General features: G+C 43.8%; 1 protein-coding gene across 1 annotated transcript in view; it reads left to right on the top strand.

Annotated features, from left to right (window-relative positions):
- The window catches only part of LOC143808311 (ceruloplasmin-like), a 168,944-nt gene that overhangs the window by 133,343 nt on the left and 17,245 nt on the right, over positions 1-18,356 (top strand). The window contains exons 16-17 of the mRNA XM_077290829.1: positions 6,974-7,193; positions 14,455-14,594. Of these exons, the coding sequence (XP_077146944.1) occupies positions 6,974-7,193; positions 14,455-14,594 (360 nt within the window). The remainder of the gene's footprint in view (positions 1-6,973; positions 7,194-14,454; positions 14,595-18,356) is intronic.

Genomic DNA, 18,356 nt, shown 5'->3' with positions numbered 1-18,356 from the left:
TGAGTGCCGACCACAGGGTGGTGCTCACAGCTACCGTGGATCAGTAACCATAGAGGTCTCAAGGACCTTTATGGTTACACTGCTGAAGCATCGCCGACCTCCGATCGTGTGACGGGGGTCGGCGATACGATCATTTCCGGCCGCCCGGCCGGAAGCGGTAGTTAAATGCCGCTGTCTGCGTTTGACAGCGGCATTTAACTAGTTAATAGGCGATTCTGCCCGCTCCTATTACGGGCACACGTCAGCTGTTCAAAACAGCTGACATGTCCCAGCTTTGATGCAGGCTCACCGCCGGAGCCCGCATCAAAGCGGGTCTTCTGACCTCGGACGTACTATCCCGACCGAGGTCAGAAAGGGGTTAATATTTTTAAAACCTTTTTTTTTTTTTTTTTCCTTTCTGCACGCTTCAATAGTTTCTATGGAAGACTAGGAGCTGCAGTTGTCTGATTGATGATCTGATCGCCTTTGTGTAGCAGAAATGCTCACTTGCTCTGACAACCGAAGAGGTCTGCTGGAAACCTCTGGTTGTCATGCCAACCCATCGGTGATCCACGATCACGTGACGGGTCACCGATGAGCAGGATTTCCGGCGCGCTTCCGGTAAGCAGCAGTTAATTGCCACTGTCAGAGATTGACAGCGGCATCTAGCAGGTTAACAGCTGCGGGTGGATTGCGATTCCACCAGCGGCTGTTAGAGGCACATGTCAGCTGTTTTAAAGGGAGGGATTCCGATGTGGGCGTACTACTATGCACAACGTCGGAATGGGGTTAAAGAAGCACTCCCAGCTAAATTTTTATCCTCTTAGTAAATAGCAATTGTCATATTATATAGCAATGTGCACTTACAATTGTTCATTTTGCCTACCCAGCTATTTTTCTGTTTTACATTAGGTCTATGACATTATGTGATTAAAAACTGACTGGCTGAATCCTTCTAAGCTTTAAGTACAAACAGGAGGTCAATCTTTCCTGCATGACTCATAAGTCACTGTAAAAGGATTGTGCACTGTAACCTACAGACAGTGTCAGGTTGGTACCATTAAACTAATTAAAATGATACCTGGGTTGATGAAATCTACCTTGTGGTTGTTGTTTAATCTTTATTTTCAGTTTTTAGTTAATGATATGCTCGTGCTCTGGGGTGGCCTGGAGGGGGGTTCTTTATGTGGTGCTGTGATTAGATATTCATAATGCAGACTGCTGACAGGAGACTGATCCCTCAGTGACCTGCCCCATAGTTTGCATAATGAATATCTGTACATACTGAAGAAGAAAAAAACCTTCTGCAGGCAGGTGCCAGCCGTGCAGCATAATCGCATGTTTAGTGTCCTAGTAATACCTGTTCTTGAGGTTATTGAGTAAGTACAAAAAAAAATCAATTTGAAAATGGCGCCCACCGCGCCTGCGCAGTAGCAGCTATCGGTGTGTATAGAAATCCGATAGCTGCTATTGCACAGGCGCTGGCGGTGCCATCGCGCGCAGTAGCAGCTTTCAGAGATCACGGCTGGCACCTGCCTGCAGAAGGTTTTTTTTTTTTTTCAGTATGTACAGGTATTCATTATGTAAACTAGGAGGAAGGTCAGTGAGGGATCAGTGACCTGTCAGCAGTCTGCATTATGAATACCTAATCAGAGCACCACATAAAGACCCCCCTCCAGGCCACCCCAGAGGACGAGCATATAATTAACTCAAAACTGAAAATAAAGATTAAACAGCAACCACAAGACAGATTTCATCAACCAAGGTACCATTGTAATCAGTATAACGGTGCCGACCTGACACTGTGTGTAGGTTACTGTGCACAATCCTGCTGACAGGTTCCCTTTAAAGAGGGGAATGACAAATGCAGGAAAAGAGACTTCCTATTTCTACATACAGAGAAAAGAGAATAATTTTTGGGTAGAAAGGCAAAATGAGCAATTGTATGTACACATTGCTATATAATATAATGATTGCAATACATTGATAGGATACAGACTTTAATGGGAGGAGTGCTTATTTAAGAGCGGAGTCACACTTGCGAGTGCAATGCGAGAAACTCGTGCGAGTCTCACATCAATACCCAGCACTGCTGCCGGCACTTGGGACCAGAGTGTGCAGCTGCATGTATTTCTGTGCAGACGCACACTCGGATCCCAAGTGCCGGCAGCAGCGCCGGGTATTGATGCGAGTTTCTCGCATTGCACAAAGTGTGACCCCGGCCTAACAAGGTGTATCCTGATCTATTCTATGTAGATAACATACAGAGAACACAAAACCATCTAGGTCTTATACACCCTCAAGTCAATATTACAAATTCAATATAAATCACCGATATGAATCCACGTTTGAAATAGCAGCTATCAATACCGAGAGGTCTGAAATAGTAAAGCAAAAAACAAATACACAAATAACATATACCTGAGTCTGGTCACATAGCCATCACCATAGAATCATTTGTAGTGTACATGAATTGTGCCAAAATACATGGACAGTTATGCATTAAAACAAAGCACAACACTACGATACCTATAATGGTTTGTCACTATCAAAATAAGCAAAAGAATTAAAAAGATGGCAGAATTTACCTTGACCACCTGTTTCTTATCCAAAAGTTTGATTGAGGTAAAATGTCACCAGTAATCTAGTCATTGCATCTATGGAAAACATCCAGAAGGATGGAACCACACAATGGAAATACGTGGTTCTTTCTACAGTTATCAGCAGACTAACTCCGCAACGACTCACTATGAAATTGTACATCACTGTTGACTGTTCCCATGATATAAACTGTCACCATGGTGGTCGCACAGGTGCTACCAATGCTCTACAAGATCACCTGTGGAAGTAGGAGTGCATTACACAGACCTGCTACAACTCACAGAATCCAGGATAACCTGCTTATGTAAATGCCTCGGCATCTAGCGTTACTGAGGTAACATGATTGTAGGCCGCTAATGGGTTGATGTTGCAGCCAAAGGCCTAAATGTCCCAGGCCTGCAATCAGTATTGGTCTATTAGGGTACCGTCACATTAAGCGACGCTGCAGCGATAGCGACAGCAATGCCGATCGCTGCAGCGTCGCTGTGTGGTCGCTGGAGAGCTGTCACACAGACCGCTCTCCAGCGACCAGCGATGCCGAGGTCCCCGGGTAACCAGGGTAAACATCGGGTTGCTAAGCGCAGGGCCGCGCTTAGTAACCCGATGTTTACCCTGGTTACCAGCGTAAAAGTTAAAAAAACAAACAGTACATGCTCACCTGCGCGTCCCCCAGCCTCTGCATCCTGACGCTGACTGAGCTCCGGCCCTAACAGCAGAGCGGTGACGTCACCGCTGTTGCTTTCACTTTCAGTTTAGGGCCGGCGCTTTAGTGTCAGGAAGCAGAGGCTGGGGGACGCGCAGGTGAGTATGTACTGTTTGTTTTTTTAACTTTTACGCTGGTAACCAGGGTAAACATCGGGTTACTAAGCGCGGCCCTGCGCTTAGTAACCCGATGTTTACCCTGGTTACCAGTGTAAAATATCGCTGGTATCGTCGCTTTTGCTGTCAAACACGGCGATACACGGCGACCTAGCGACCAAATAATGTGCAGACCTTCTAGCAGCGACCAGCAATTTCACAGCGGGATCCAGATCGCTGCTGCGTGTCAAATACAGCGATATCGCCATCCAGGTCGCTGCAACGTCACGGATTGCTGGCGATATCGCCTAGTGTGACGGTACCTTTAGGGCTCATTCTCACATGCGAGAAACTCGGATGAGTCATGGTAACACAAAACCCATTCTTAATTAAAATAAAGACACAAAGCCTCAAATTGGAAATCAATGGCCGTGGTGTTTATTCAGGGTGACATGAAATAAATTAATTGAATATTACCAATAAATAGCTTAATAAATAAATTAATACCAATAATTTCATAAATTAATTAAATATTACCAATAAATAACTGAAACAATCCACCCAATAGTTGGGCGATTTTACCCTCAAATAAACAACCACGACAAGGAAAGGAACACAAAAAAATAGGGAGGGCGGGCGGGATCTTCTCTCTATAACGATATGAGGAAAACTGAGGGAAAACTGCCTATTTATAGACAAGATTCTTCCTGGTTTTTTACAGCTGACCAATGAAAAGGCTTAAAAAGAGCACCAACAAAAACCAGAAATAACCAGCTCATGTTACCACAGCTTTACACATTACTCATTTAACCCTAAAAATTCATATCAGAAACCATCCAAATATAAAACCAAAGTGATATTAAAGTAAAAAATGAAAAAATAAACTGTAGGGTCTGTGTTCCCATGAGACCTCCCCGAATACTTGGCTTCAGGGGAGGGCTTCCAATACCCAGCACTGCACCCGGCACTCAGGAGCGGAGCGTGTGGCCGCATACCAATACATGCAGCTGCACGCTCCGCTCCTGAGTGCCGGGTATTAACATGCGAGACTCATCCGAGTGAGTATGAGCCCTTAGTCAGTAATGCTGCAGATAGTGTTGGCCCCAAGTTGTACAGAAGAGAGTAATATTTTCAAAGTACACTTAAAACTGTTAATAAAGATTATTACTTTAACCCCTCAAAAAATAATATAATTCCCCTTTACTATCAAATAGGAGAGTTCATTTAAGATGATTAATTTATTAATATACTGCTACTCTACAGGCTTAAGGGGAAGCTGACATCTGCTCTAGCCCCTCTACACTGCCATCATGACTATATTACACCCTTTTCCTACATTATAATAAGCCCCTTTTGTTGCTTACTGATTGATAAATATAAAATTGTCTTTAAACCCTGCACTTGTGCTACATAAATCAGTGAGTGACTAGTTGGGGGGGTGGAATTGATTTCCCCAGACTAATCCTTCCTTCTCATTGTGTAAGAACTAGTGATCAGTAGTGATGAGCGAGTATACTCGTTGCTCGGGTGACCTCCGAGTATTTATTATTGCTCAGAGATATAGTTTTCATCGCCTCAGTTGCATGATTTATGGCTTCCATATACGCTGAATACATGTGGGAATTCCCTAACAAACATGCATTCCTCACATGTATTCAGCGTATCTGGAAGCCATAAATCATGCAACTGAGGCGATGAAAACTATATCTCCGAGCAATAACAAATACTCGGAGATCACCACCATCACTAGTGATGAGCGAATATACTCGTTGCTCGGGTTTTCCTGAGCATGCTCGAGTGATCTCCGAGTATTTGTTAGTGTTCGGAGATTAAGTTTTCATCGCCTCAGCTGAATGATTTACAGCTATTAGCCAGGCTGAGTACATGTGGGGGTTGCCTGGCTGCTAGGGAATCCCCACATGTAATCAAGCTGGCTAATAGCTGTAAATCATTCAGCTGCTGCGATGAAAATGTAATCTCTGAATACTAACAAATACTCGGAGACCACCAGAGCAAGTATATTCGCTCATCACTAGTAATAACCAAATGTGTCTGTGAGTGACATGATTTGCAGTAATGGTGTCACCACCGACGACTTGAAAATCTCGTGCACTCACACGTTCTCCCTGGAAATGCGCAATGAAGTCGGGTATAGGCTCCTAGCCTCATCAGTGCAGTGTGCATGCCCAGAGAGCAAGTTGTGGCGCTAGAGTCAGCCAGCCGCGAGCTGTGCCAAGAGTCAGCGGTAACATAACTCTTGCACATCATGTCACTCACACCCACAGGGGCTAGCTTACTCCATGAGAGGGAGGAATAGTCAGGGGAAATCATCAGACTCCCAACACTGATCTAGTGCAGGGTTTAAACTTTTTTCTACATTTATTTACAAATCGATAAGCAACAAAATAAGAATTACTAGAATATAGAACTAGATTATTCTTATTAGAACGTAGGAAAAGGTGCAATACAGTCATGGCGACGATTTAGTGGCTAGGGCAGCTGTCCAGTTCTCTCCAGACGGTGCGTGCTGTCGGGATTTTCTAATGCTGGGCACAGGCAGACGTGACCGTAAGTATGAGATATGCATACTCCTGGCCACATTCCAACTAGACGTGCACAGCCTCCCTCAGTACAAGGGAATTGAGTGAGGCCGCGTGCGTCTAGTCGGAATATGGCTGGAAGTATGCACATCACAGACTTGCACTGTACAATCCTAACAGTGCACATTGTGAGGATTCACAAGTCTGCAGTCACAAAGAGAGACTGCAGACTTTATCGAACGTGAAACCCTTTAAGTTCTTTAGGCGAACCTAAAAGTATGGAAAAGAACTACCGTATGTAAAATGTATTTAAAGGAGTGAAATGTGTACATTAAATCCCCATATTTTCCAGTTCCAAATAACTCTAGTAAATATAAAGAAGCATATTTTCTGCATGTTACAAGGTAGCTCTGTAACCAGAGGGACATGCGGCCAGTATAAAAAGGGGCAAGGTCGTCTTTAATAGGGGAGAAGCATCAGTCCTATACATGGTATTCCTACTCACCAGCCTTGGCGGTATAAAGGCATAGGTACAGTTCAGAGCTGGGCAAGATAAGGGAAATAAAAGAGAATTACTTGTTGGTTCTATTCTGTATTTTTCACAGAAAACCACTTTATGTGGTTAAAGTCATGTGAAAGCTTTCTCTATTTTACTAAAAGACATGGAATAAAAGCAGTCAATTAACCCATGGTGCTATGGACAAATACAACTCGTCCTGCAAAAATAAGCCCCACAATGACAAAAAGAAAAATATTATGGCTTCTACAGTGTTGGTTACTGGAATTTGTAAATGTTTCCTAACTCCAAACTTTCCAATGGTCCCTAAATGGCAAAGTTGACTTTTACTGGAACAGATGGGTTATTGTTTCATTGCTTGTATAAGAATATGCAATGTCCTGTGTGCCGCCCGGGAATCCTTGTCTTCCCTTTAACAACTCAAAGAGACAATTTATTGGTCCGTGTGATTTGCAAGTCGCCGTTCTTTTAAAGGAGTCAGGACGACATTGATTCATTCTTCCCTGTGTTGCACGGAGTTCATTGTCTTCCCTCCTAGGACACATACAGCGGATTGGTTGGGCCTCTTGTGATTTGCAGAAGACCCTTATTTCTATTGAGCTTACTTGAGGAGAAAATATTGCGATTTGTTCTTCTTTTTATGATATTTGATGAAAATAAATCCTGGTATCTGGAAGAAAACATTAAGACATATTCTCTTCATCCTGAAGAAGTTAAGAAAGACGATGAAGAGTTTATTGAAAGCAACTTGATGCATGGTACGTCACTATCTCAAAGTTGTCGTGTCTTTTGAAATGTTTTAATAAAAGTTTAGACTGGTATAAAATAACAAACCAAGTAATGCTCTCCTTACAGATCTCTTCCCTCTCCGGTGCCGTACCTTCTTGGGTCCCTCGCCGGTCTCTGTTCTTTATGCTCGAGCGATGACATTTCAACATGGACATGTGGAGCGCCCCCACTGCCGCAGGGCAGAGGGGCACCCGGTTCCGGGCCTCAGAGTCTCTGTTCTGGGGGTTGTCACGGTGGCTAGGCCCGGTCCGTGGCCCTGCCTGTCAGGGGGACGTCCGGTGAAAGCATAGATGAGGATAGTGTGGTTGGTATGGTGGTGCGGTGCAGTAAATAACGAGGACACCAGGTTGCAGTCTCTTTACCTCTTTACTGAAGATCTCTGGGTCCTCAGTCCGGATCCCGGATAACCAGGCTGCGCAAGTCCGGCCGGTCCAATGGCACCTCCAGAGTTCTCTTTGCAGGTGGAAATCTGTGCCTTCCTTCTAGCGCTATGTGTTGCGGTCCTTCCCTGCTGTGCTTACGGAAAGTCCCCACAACTGTTGTGTCTGTTTCTTAAGTTCCCTCACAACACGATTAGATGATGTTCTGCTAATCCTCCGTCCCTCCCTGATGTTACGGTTAGGACGGCACCCGTTTGACGGGTAGGCTCGGAGCTCTTCCGGGACCCTAGAGTCGCCCCTCTCCACAAGTTGCCCCCCAAGACTGCATAGGTGATTTAGGTGAGACAGCCCGCCTGAGACTGACTGTCCTGCCGTAGGTTCGAAGTATTGCCTGAAGCTGTATATAGAAATACTTCCTTCGGCGTTCCGGCCACCGGTTGTTTGCGCCTCAGTAGGATGTTGCCTCGGTCTTACAGCACGACCCCTACTGGTATTCTCCTTCTTGCTTTGATCTCGTTTCTCACTCAGCACAATCTATCTCGCTTCTAATCCTTCCTTGGGCACCGCCGCTATGCTGAGCAGGCACGGTCCCGTTACGTTCTTTCCTGTAGCCAGGCCTCTGTCAGGATCCCACCCCTGACAGGGACCCTACCGAATCTTCCCCTACAACACCCTCTGCCACAAGGTGTTGCCTGGTTCCAACCCAGTCAGCTTTCTTTATTAACTTCCTGCCTGACCCCCAGTTTTACCAGTATGTGAGGAGTGGCCTAATGAATAGAACCCTTAGCTCCCCCTGGAGGCCCGGCTGTGAAATGTATTGGTGTCTGTGATACCTGCTCAGATGAACTCCTTCAGTGCCATCAGACGTACCATAGCTCCCCTTAGCGGCGGAGCCACAGTACTGCAACGACCAGGACTCTGGGGCGCTGCACATGTGACTACAGCAGCCAAAATTAGACATCAGTGGGATCACCGCTACAGCCAGTGATTGACCCCAAACACACCTGTCCATGTTTAAAAGTGATCATTTAGAGACTAAGATACAAAGACCTGGGAAACCTGAGAAAATAACAGCACAGGAGTGGAAGGAGACGTGTAATGTAATACGCAGTTTCTTATTTTATACAATTCTAAGAGAACTTTCACACTGTGTCCAGGCATGCATTCACTGGTCCCGTCAAGGCTTGCATCCAAACCCCCACCCCCCACAATTACATTTTTGGGTGTATACGCCTACTGGAGGCGGACACTCAGACGTAGTCTACAGTGTCTGAGTGTCCACCTCCTGTAGGCATACATTCCCAAAAATGAGGCATGGCAGGGCATACATGCGCTTTGCTGGCACCATTATAGTCTATGGCCCCGTTGGTGTATAAGTCCGAATCCCATTTTGCAGGGGGTTCGAGCGTGTGAAAGTCACAGACAAGAATGACTTCTGTATAGGAAATACATAAGAAACCTACACAGGTCAGATATACAGTGCCTACAAGTAGTATTCAACCCCCTGCAGATTTAGCAGGTTTACACATTTGGAATTAACTTGGCATTGTGACATTTGGACTGTAGATCAGCCTGGAAGTGTGAAATGCACTGCAGCAAAAAAGAATGTTATTTCTTTGTTTATTTTTTTTTTTAAATTGGGAAAAGTATTTTCAGAGGGTCATTTATTATTCAACCCCTCAACCCACCAGAATTCTGTTTGGTTCCCCTAAAGTATTAAGAAGTAGTTCAGGCACAAAGAACAATGAGCTTCACATGTTTGGATTAATTATCTCTTTTTCCAGCCTTTTCTGACTATTTAAGACCCTCCCCAAACTTGTTAACAGCACTCATACATGGTCAACATGGGGAAGACAAAGGAGCATTCCAAGGCCATCAGAGACAAGATCGTGGAGGGTCACAAGGCTGGCAAGGGGTACAAAACCCTTTCCAAGGAGTTGGGCCTACCTGTCTCCACTGTTGGGAGCATCATCCGGAAGTGGAAGGCTTATACAACTACTGTTAGCCTTCCACGGCCTGGACAGCCTTTGAAAGTTTCCTCCCGTGCCGAGGCCAGGCTTGTCCGAAGAGTCAAGGCTAACCCAAGGACAACAAGGAAGGAGCTCTGGGAAGATCTCATGGCAGTGGGGACATTGGTTTCAGTCAATACCATAAGTAACGTACTCCACCGCAATGGTCTCCGTTCCAGACGAGCCCGTAAGGTACCTTTACTTTCAAAGCGTCATGTCAAGGCTCGTCTACAGTTTGCTCATGATCACTTGGAGGACTCTGAGACTGACTGGTTCAAGGTTCTCTGGTCTGATGAGACCAAGATCGAGATCTTTGGTGCCAACCACACACGTGACGTTTGGAGACTGGATGGCACTGCATACGACCCCAAGGACCCCAAGAATACCATCCCTACAGTCAAGCATGGTGGTGGCAGCAGCATGCTGTGGGGCTGTTTCTCAGCCAAGGGGCCTGGCCATCTGGTCCGCATCCATGGGAAGATGGATAGCACGGCCTACCTGGAGATTTTGGCCAAGAACCTCCGCTCCTCCATCAAGGATCTTAAGATGGGTCGTCATTTCATCTTCCAACAAGACAACGACCCAAAGCACACAGCCAAGAAAACCAAGGCCTGGTTCAAGAGGCAAAAAATCAAGCAAGGTGTTGCAGTGGCCTAGTCAGTCTCCTGACCTTAACCCAATTGAAAACTTGTGGAAGGAGCTCAAGATTAAAGTCCACATCAGACACCCAAAGAACCTAGATAACTTGGAGAAGATCTGCATGGAGGAGTGGGCCAAGATAACTCCAGAGACCTGTGCCGGCCTGATCAGGTCTTATAAAAGACGATTATTAGCTGTAATTGCAAACAAAGGTTATTCCACAAAATATTAAACCTAGGGGTTGAATAATAATTGACCCACACTTTTATGTTTAAAATTTATAAAAATTTAACTGAGCAACAAAACTTTTTGGTTTGTAAGATTTATGCATCTGTTAATAAATCCTGCTCTTGTTTGAAGGCTCTAACTTATTTGCATCTTATTAAACCTGCTAAATCTGCAGGGGGTTGAATACTACTTGTAGGCACTGTATAAAATACAGCGGTGTGGCTCCTTTTTAAATAAATTCCTACAGCAATAAAGGGTGCACACATTAGAGTTACCAAAATGCAAATTACCTTTATTTATTACTGCACATCACCATTAGTTAAACATTTACATACAATGTAAAATGGAATATGACTGCAGTGAAAAAAGGGCAAAAGCTGCACCCCAGTCTGTAAAAATAATACACCTCCCCTAATTACACAATGAAGTAAGTGTGACATACAATGCTCAGAGGTATCTGGCTGCCAGATAATACCAACCAGATGATGATACTCCCCAATTGTGGAACATCCGGAAGCCCATTGTACTTAAATATTGATGTGGTGCATAGTTATTGCTGAATGTATTTGCAGCGCCCCAGAGTCCTGGTCGTTGCAGTAACGTCGCTCTGCCACTAGGGCAGTGATGTTACGTCTGATTGCACTAAAGGAGTTCACCTGATCAGGTAACACTCACATTACACTTCACACTCCGGCCACCAGGGGGAGTGGTTCTATCTAGTAGGACACTCCTCACACTCTGGTAAAACTGGGGGTTGGACAGGAAGACAGAGAGAAGTAACTGGGAAGAGCTAGTGAGAGGACCTGTCAGGGATGGGAGCCTGGCAGACTCCTAAGAATAGCACAAACCAGTGAGCAACGGGGATACAGCAAAGAAGTGATAGAACCAGAAGGAGTCGTGCTGTAAGATCGAGGCAACATCCTTCTGAGGGGCAACAGTCGGTGGCCGGAACGCCGAGCAAGTAAGAGACTATAAGCATTACTTCAAACCACGGCCGGACAGCCAATTATAGGTTGGCTGTCTCACTAAAACACCTAAGCAGACAACGGAGGCAGCTGTGGGAGAGGGGCGACTCTAGAGTCCCGGAAGAACTCCAGGCCTACCCCGTCATACGGGTGCGTCCTACCATATCATCTGGGGGACGGAGAGAACGAGCATCAGAGACAGACAGAAGCAGTTGTGAGGACTATCCCGGGGTGCTCAGCAGGGAAGGACTACAACACATAAGCGCTAGAAGGTAGACGCTGATTCCCACCTGTGAAGGGGACTCCTGATGTGTCTTCGGACCGGCCGGTCTCAGACAGCCCGGTTAACAGTGCCCTGGATTGGACACCTGAAGCCTTCAGTAAAGAGGTAAAGAGACTGCAACCTGGTGTCCTTGTTATTAACTGCGACCGGCGCTACACCGCACCATCCACATCTATTATTTACTGTACGCCCCTCAGCAGGGTCACGGACCGGGCCTAGCCACCGTGACAACCCCAGAGCAGAGACTCAGAGGCCCGGTACCGGGTGCCCCTCGGCCCTGCGGCAGTGGGGGCGCTACATATTTATATGTCATTAATTGGCAGATGACTTCACAGCTACATTACAGTATGTACACTGTGTGCAGAATTATTAGGCAAGTTGTATTTTAGAGGATTATTTTTATTATTTATCAACAACTATGTTCTCAATCAACCGAAAAGACTCAAATATCAAAGCTTAATATTTTTGGAAGTTGAAGTGTTTTTTTTTTTTAGATTTGGCTATCTTAGGAGGATATCTGTTTGTGCAGGTAACTATTACTGTGCAGAATTATTAGGCAACTTAATAAAAACCAAATATATTCCCATCTCACTTGTTTATTTTCACCAGGTAAACCAATATAACTGCACATTTAGAAATAAACATTTCTGACATGCAAAAACAAAACAAAAAAAAATTAGTGACCAATATAGCCACCTTTCTTTATGATGACTTTCACCAGCCTCCATCCATAGATTCTGTCAGATGCTTGATCTGTTTCCGATCAACATTGCGTGCAGCAGCCACCACAGCCTCCCAGACACTGTTCCGAGAGGTGTACTGTTTTCCCTCCCTGTAGATCTCACATTTTATGAGGGACCACAGGTTCTCTATGGGGTTCAGATCAGGTGAACAAGGGGGCCATGTAATTATTTTTTCTTCTTTGAGACCTTTACCGGCCAGCCACGCTGTTTAGTAGTTGGAGCCATGTGATGGAGCATTGTCCTGCATGAAAATCATGTTTTTCTTGAACGATACCGACTTCTTCCTGTACCACTGCTTGAAGAAGTTGTCTTCCAGAAACTGGCAGTAGGTCTGGGAGTTGAGCTTCACTCCATCCTCAACCCGAAAAGGTCCCACAAGTTCATCTTTGATGATACCAGCCCATACCAGTACCCCACCTCCACCTTGCTGGCATCTGAGTCGGAGTGGAGCTTTCTGCCCTTTACTGATCCAGCCTCTGGCCCATCCATCTGGCCCATCAAGAGTCACTCTCATTTCATCAGTCCATAAAACCTTTGAAAAGTCAGTCTTAAGATATTTCTTGGCCCAGTCTTGACGTTTTATCTTATGTATCTTATCCTTACCTTTGCCATGTCCCTGAGTATCGCACACCTTGTGCTTTTTGTTACTCCAGTAACGATGCAGCTCTGAAATATGGCAAAACTGGTGGCAAATGGCATCTTGGCAGCTTCACGCTTGATTTTCCACAATTCATGGGCAGTTATTTTGCACCTTTTTTGCCCAACACGCTTCTTGCTACCCTGTTGGCTATTTGCCATGAAAAGCTTGATTGTTCCGTGATCACGCTTCAAAAGTTTGGCAATTTCAAGACTGCTGCATCCCTCTGCAAGACATCTCACAATTTTGGACTTTTCAGAGCCCGTCAAATCTCTCTTCTGACCCATTTTGCCAAAGGAAATGAAGTTGCCTAATAACTAAGCACACCTTATATAGGGTTTTGTTTTTATTAGACAACCCCCCTCCTCATTACAGAGATGCACATCACCTGATTTACGTAATTGGTAGTTGGCTCTCAAGCCTGAACAGCTTGGAGTAGGACAACATGTATAAAAAGTATCATGTTATCAAAATACAACTTGCCGAATAATTCTGCACACAGTGTATATTATCAGTGTCATTATAGTCTAATACACAATATTGTCAATATTGTCTTTTTTCATCCCAAACATTAGTGTTTTACTCTAATTATTCTTTAAAGGGAATTTGTCACCAGGATTTTGCTACCCCATCTGAGAGCAGCATGATGTAGGGGCAGAGACCCGGAGTCCAGCATTATATCACTTACTGGGCTTCTTGCTAAAGTATTGATAAAATCCCTGTTCTTTCTGCTGCAGATCTACCAGTTCTCTGACTGCTGAGCTCTGTATTACCCCGCCCCAACACTGATTGGCAGCTTTCTGTGTACGCTGTGCATAGGTACAAAGCTACCAATCAGTGGAGGGGCAGGGTTATACATAGTTAATGAATATTGAAGACTACATGGCAGCAGGTTTACTAGTCCTCTAGTGATAATCTCCTGCTAATAAAACTGTGATTTTAACAAAACAACAGCAAGCAGCCCAGTAAACACATCGGCTGGAATCAGGGTCTCTGTATCTACATTATGTAGTTGTCAGATTAGATAACAAAATCCTGATGACAGATTCAATTATTTCAAATATTTATTGAAATAAAACTTTGGTGAATTCCTTTTTAATTGTTATATCTGAAAAAAAGTCTATGTGACTGTTAATTAACCTGTCACCCGTACAAAACAAGGATGTCTTACACAAAAGACATTTACTGAACCTACAATATAGAATATATATCATACAAAGGTAGACCAAAAATATCATCGGGACATATTAATGCTATTTATGAATTTGTGCCTTGCACGCATCTCAGCAGCGTCACTTGCTTTAATGCACATTGCTGATAAAGGTCTGTGATAACTTGTATTTCAGCTATTAACGGTAAATTATATGCCAACTTACAAGGCCTTACTATGCACGTCGGGGACCACATAAATTGGCACCTCATTGGCCTGGGGAATGAAGTGGATATACACACAGTGCACTTCCACGCACACAGCTTTACATATACGGTAATGGTTTTAATTAACTAGTTTCTAATTAAATCGGTGCTCAGAGTTACATGGTATAAACTACGCCTAAAAGTGATCTCCTGTCAGGGGCAGAATTCTTTCTCGAATAGACAAAATCTGCTATAAAAAAAAAAAAAGTGAGCAAATATCCTGCAGTAAATAGCAATAGTGTATGAAAATAATATAAAGGATTAGTAAATGTAATGTTGATCATAAAAATGTAAAAGTCATCCCACTGCGCCAAGGTGACCCTATTTGGGCCGGTCCTAACCTCTAATATTAAAATCTTATCATAAGTCAAATTATATAAATGTGAATAAGGGCTGAGCTGGACAGAGACCCCAACTAATGGACACCCAGCCATGGGGAGCTATAAAAATTAATGTCCAGCTCAATGAAAACGGAGGCCGTGCTCTTATTTGCACAGAAAGCAAAAACCTGAAACAAAGACCTAAAACTATGAACTGGAATATAAGCTGATATGCATGCAATGTGTAGGTTCATGTTCACACTGGTCACTAAATAGACAAAACTTAAGATAAAAATAAAGTGAGCAAATACCCTGCAGTAAGTAAATAAATAGCAATAGTGCATGAAAATAACATAGGGTACTTAGTTGACATCATTTTTATTAAAAAAACGTAAAAGCCATCCCACCACATCAAGGTGACACTATTCGGGCTAATCTTTCTAGAACTGCCTAGACAGCAGATTTTCTTCTCCATTGGGGGCTGTAGACACACTAAGCATTTCACAACAAGTAGCCTGGCAAAGTCCTATCAACTGCCCCTGCAAGGGGTAAAGCAATAGTCTGAGCCCAATAAAAATACTTATTATTATTTAATAATTAATTGTATTTATCTATTCAGTTGTCTGAGAAGTTTGATTATATATGCAGTACGCCTTTTCAGTAATCTAGCATAACTGGTTTGTGTTTTATATGTCTTACAAGTGTTTGTTGATGTGTTGCATTGAATTTAAGGAAATATGTTAGAGAATTTGTCTTAGCAAGAAACCTCTGTATACATTAACCGTTATGTCATAAAGGGGGGACTCTTCTGCTCGAGACTCCATCTATGAACCAGAATGACGAGTCACTCTTTACAGGTGGCTTCCATTCTGGTGGATTCTTGCCTTCATCTAATAAATACCTGGCTGCATATGCAAAAGATATATATCTTTGTACCGTGTTTTTAGCCAGTAGATAGAAAAATATTTAGAATTGAGAGTCCTCAGTGGTTGATACCTTTTAATGAAAAGATGGTAACAAATTGCAAATTGGTTGGATATGGATTTTCCTGTAATATCACCTGTTTCCTGGCAAAGGAGCCAAGGCTGACTGCCCCAGGGCTGAACACTATAAGTGTTCCTCTCTGGTGAGAATGTCCATTGAGGCTTTATCCAGACTTACATTTTTCTCACATACACATTTTGATTAGACTTTAATCAGAGTGAGGTCCGAGTGACATCAATATTTCTCGCATATTGAGGGAAAAAAAAAAAGTAAAGTTTCTCCACCTTCTCTTTTCTGACAGTTCAATAAAAGCAAACCCCACTCTGATGGCATCTGATTTTCTCACAGATCCATAGACTTGTATTGCTGATTTTAATCTGACATCTTCGCAATTTTCTGCAGACTGCTCAGTTCGCAAAATATCAGACATGTGAATGACCCCATACACAGGAATGAGTTCTATCTGTGTGGAGATGTCGGACACTCTCTTTGAAGATTCCTTATGCATTATCTTGTGTGACCTGTATATTATCGTGTATTTCATCCTCATGTAGGCCGCAGTTTCCTGTATTCAGGGTTGATGGGGTTAACTGCAAGGCCAGCCCATGGTTGGGGAGGAGTAAATGGGCACTAGGAGTTTAGTTCCTATTTTACAGTCAGCTCAAGTTCAGCTTCAGAAAAAAGAAGATACTATCAGCAGTGTCAGTTTTGGGTGTGTGCAAAAAGAGTAGTCTCACAGAAGGCAGCACACAATATCAATATGAAGTAACAGTGACGGAAGTTCTTCTACAGCAGGCCACCTAGTGAAAGAGACTTTTAAGAGGGAATCTTACATGTTTGCCAGACCTGGAGATCTTAGTGACGCAATACCTGGTCAGCCAAGCTGGGACAGGTCCATACTGTAGGGTATAGCCACTGGAAGAGCTCCCTTATATAGTCCACAGTGTGTAGTACTGGGTGCAATGGTCACCATCCGCAACTGATATGTTTGTGCCACTATCATGTAAAGCAGATGAAGAATTCAAGTGTTTTACCTTCTACCTTTTGTACATACTAAAATGTATATCAATGAAACCAGTAGCGCTTGTACCTTAATGCACCTGCAGCAGATAGTGTAACGGTCACACCCAACCGTTACTAAATAAGATATGCTATAAAATGAAAAAATCTATCTGCGCTGGATTCAAAAGTCCCTTTTTATATATGAAATCTAAAAACCTGGTGCTGAAAAAATATATGTAAAATTCCTAGTACAAAACACAGCGTACTGCATGCACATTAAAATCAATCAGTCATTAAAATATAAATATGTTCATATATAAAAAATATCTATATCTACCTGCTTAAAAGTCTTTATAAGTAAAATAGTCCGTGGTTAAATAAGTTGAGTCGGGCGCTTGCTGGAGTCAGCGACGCATGTGATCTTTCTTCATTCACAGAACGGTTACCGCTGGTAATTCAGACTCCTATCAGGGGCCAGACACTTACTTCTCCCGCGAGCGCAAGGCTCCTCAAAAGTGCTGGGTTTTGTCTCCGGAGTGGCGTGTTGCAGGAACTGCCCCGGCCGGTGGCAGAAAAAATCCTGCACACGTGCTACCTAAGAGACCGATCAGCGTTACTTCGGCTCAGCCGCCCGGTGCTCTGCTGCAGCAGAACCTGGTGTGACGTCACAGTCACGTGAAGTCTCACGTGACGGGCTACAGAAAGAAAATAGGACCAAATCCTACGCGTTTCAGAGCAAAAAAACGAGCTCCTTCATCAGGGATTTTGTACATACTGCCAAGATCAAGTAAACGAGATTATTTTATTAATAACATCAAGCTCCTTCTTCATGATAATAATTTTATTTATATAGCACCAACATATTCCGCAGAGCGCCAACATATTCTGCAGCGCTTTACAAATTATAAAGGGGATTTGTACAGACAATAGACATTACAGCATAACAAAAATCAGTTCAAAATAGATACCAGGAGGAATGAGGGCCCTGCTTGCAAGCTTACAAACTATGAGGAAAAGGGGAGACACGAGAGGTGGATAGTAACAATTGCTTTCATTGTTCGGACCAGCCATAGTGTAAGGCTCGGATGTTCATGTAAAGCTGCATGAACCAGTTAACAGCCTAAGTATGTAACAGTACAGACTAGGGTTGAGCGACTTTCATTTTTTTAAGATCGAGTAGGGTTTTGGGAAACCCGATTTTGTCCAGAGTCGAGTCGAGTGCAGTCGGCCGATTATCGCTAAAAGTCGGGGATCGACCGAAACACGAAACCCAATGCAAGTCAATGGGGAAGCATAGTCGGCAGTGAGTGGAGGCCAGGAAAACACCTACAGTGCCCATTTTAATGCCAAAAACATCCATTCTTGTTTCTGAAGCTTGCCAATCTTAATTAACTGTATAATAATAGTTGGGCATAGGGAATTGGGGGAAAGTTGTGGGGGGAGTAGGGCTGGCTCAAGTTTTTCGTGGGCCCAGGAAATGCGGACTACGTCACGGCGGTGTTGCAGGGAAAGGTAAGTATTTAAAA

The sequence above is a fragment of the Ranitomeya variabilis genome, chromosome 2 (assembly GCF_051348905.1).
Source record: "Ranitomeya variabilis isolate aRanVar5 chromosome 2, aRanVar5.hap1, whole genome shotgun sequence".
Taxonomy (NCBI): Eukaryota; Metazoa; Chordata; class Amphibia; order Anura; family Dendrobatidae; genus Ranitomeya; species Ranitomeya variabilis.
The sequence above is the reverse complement of the archived record's forward strand: the minus strand, read 5'-3'. Positions and strand labels throughout refer to the sequence as shown.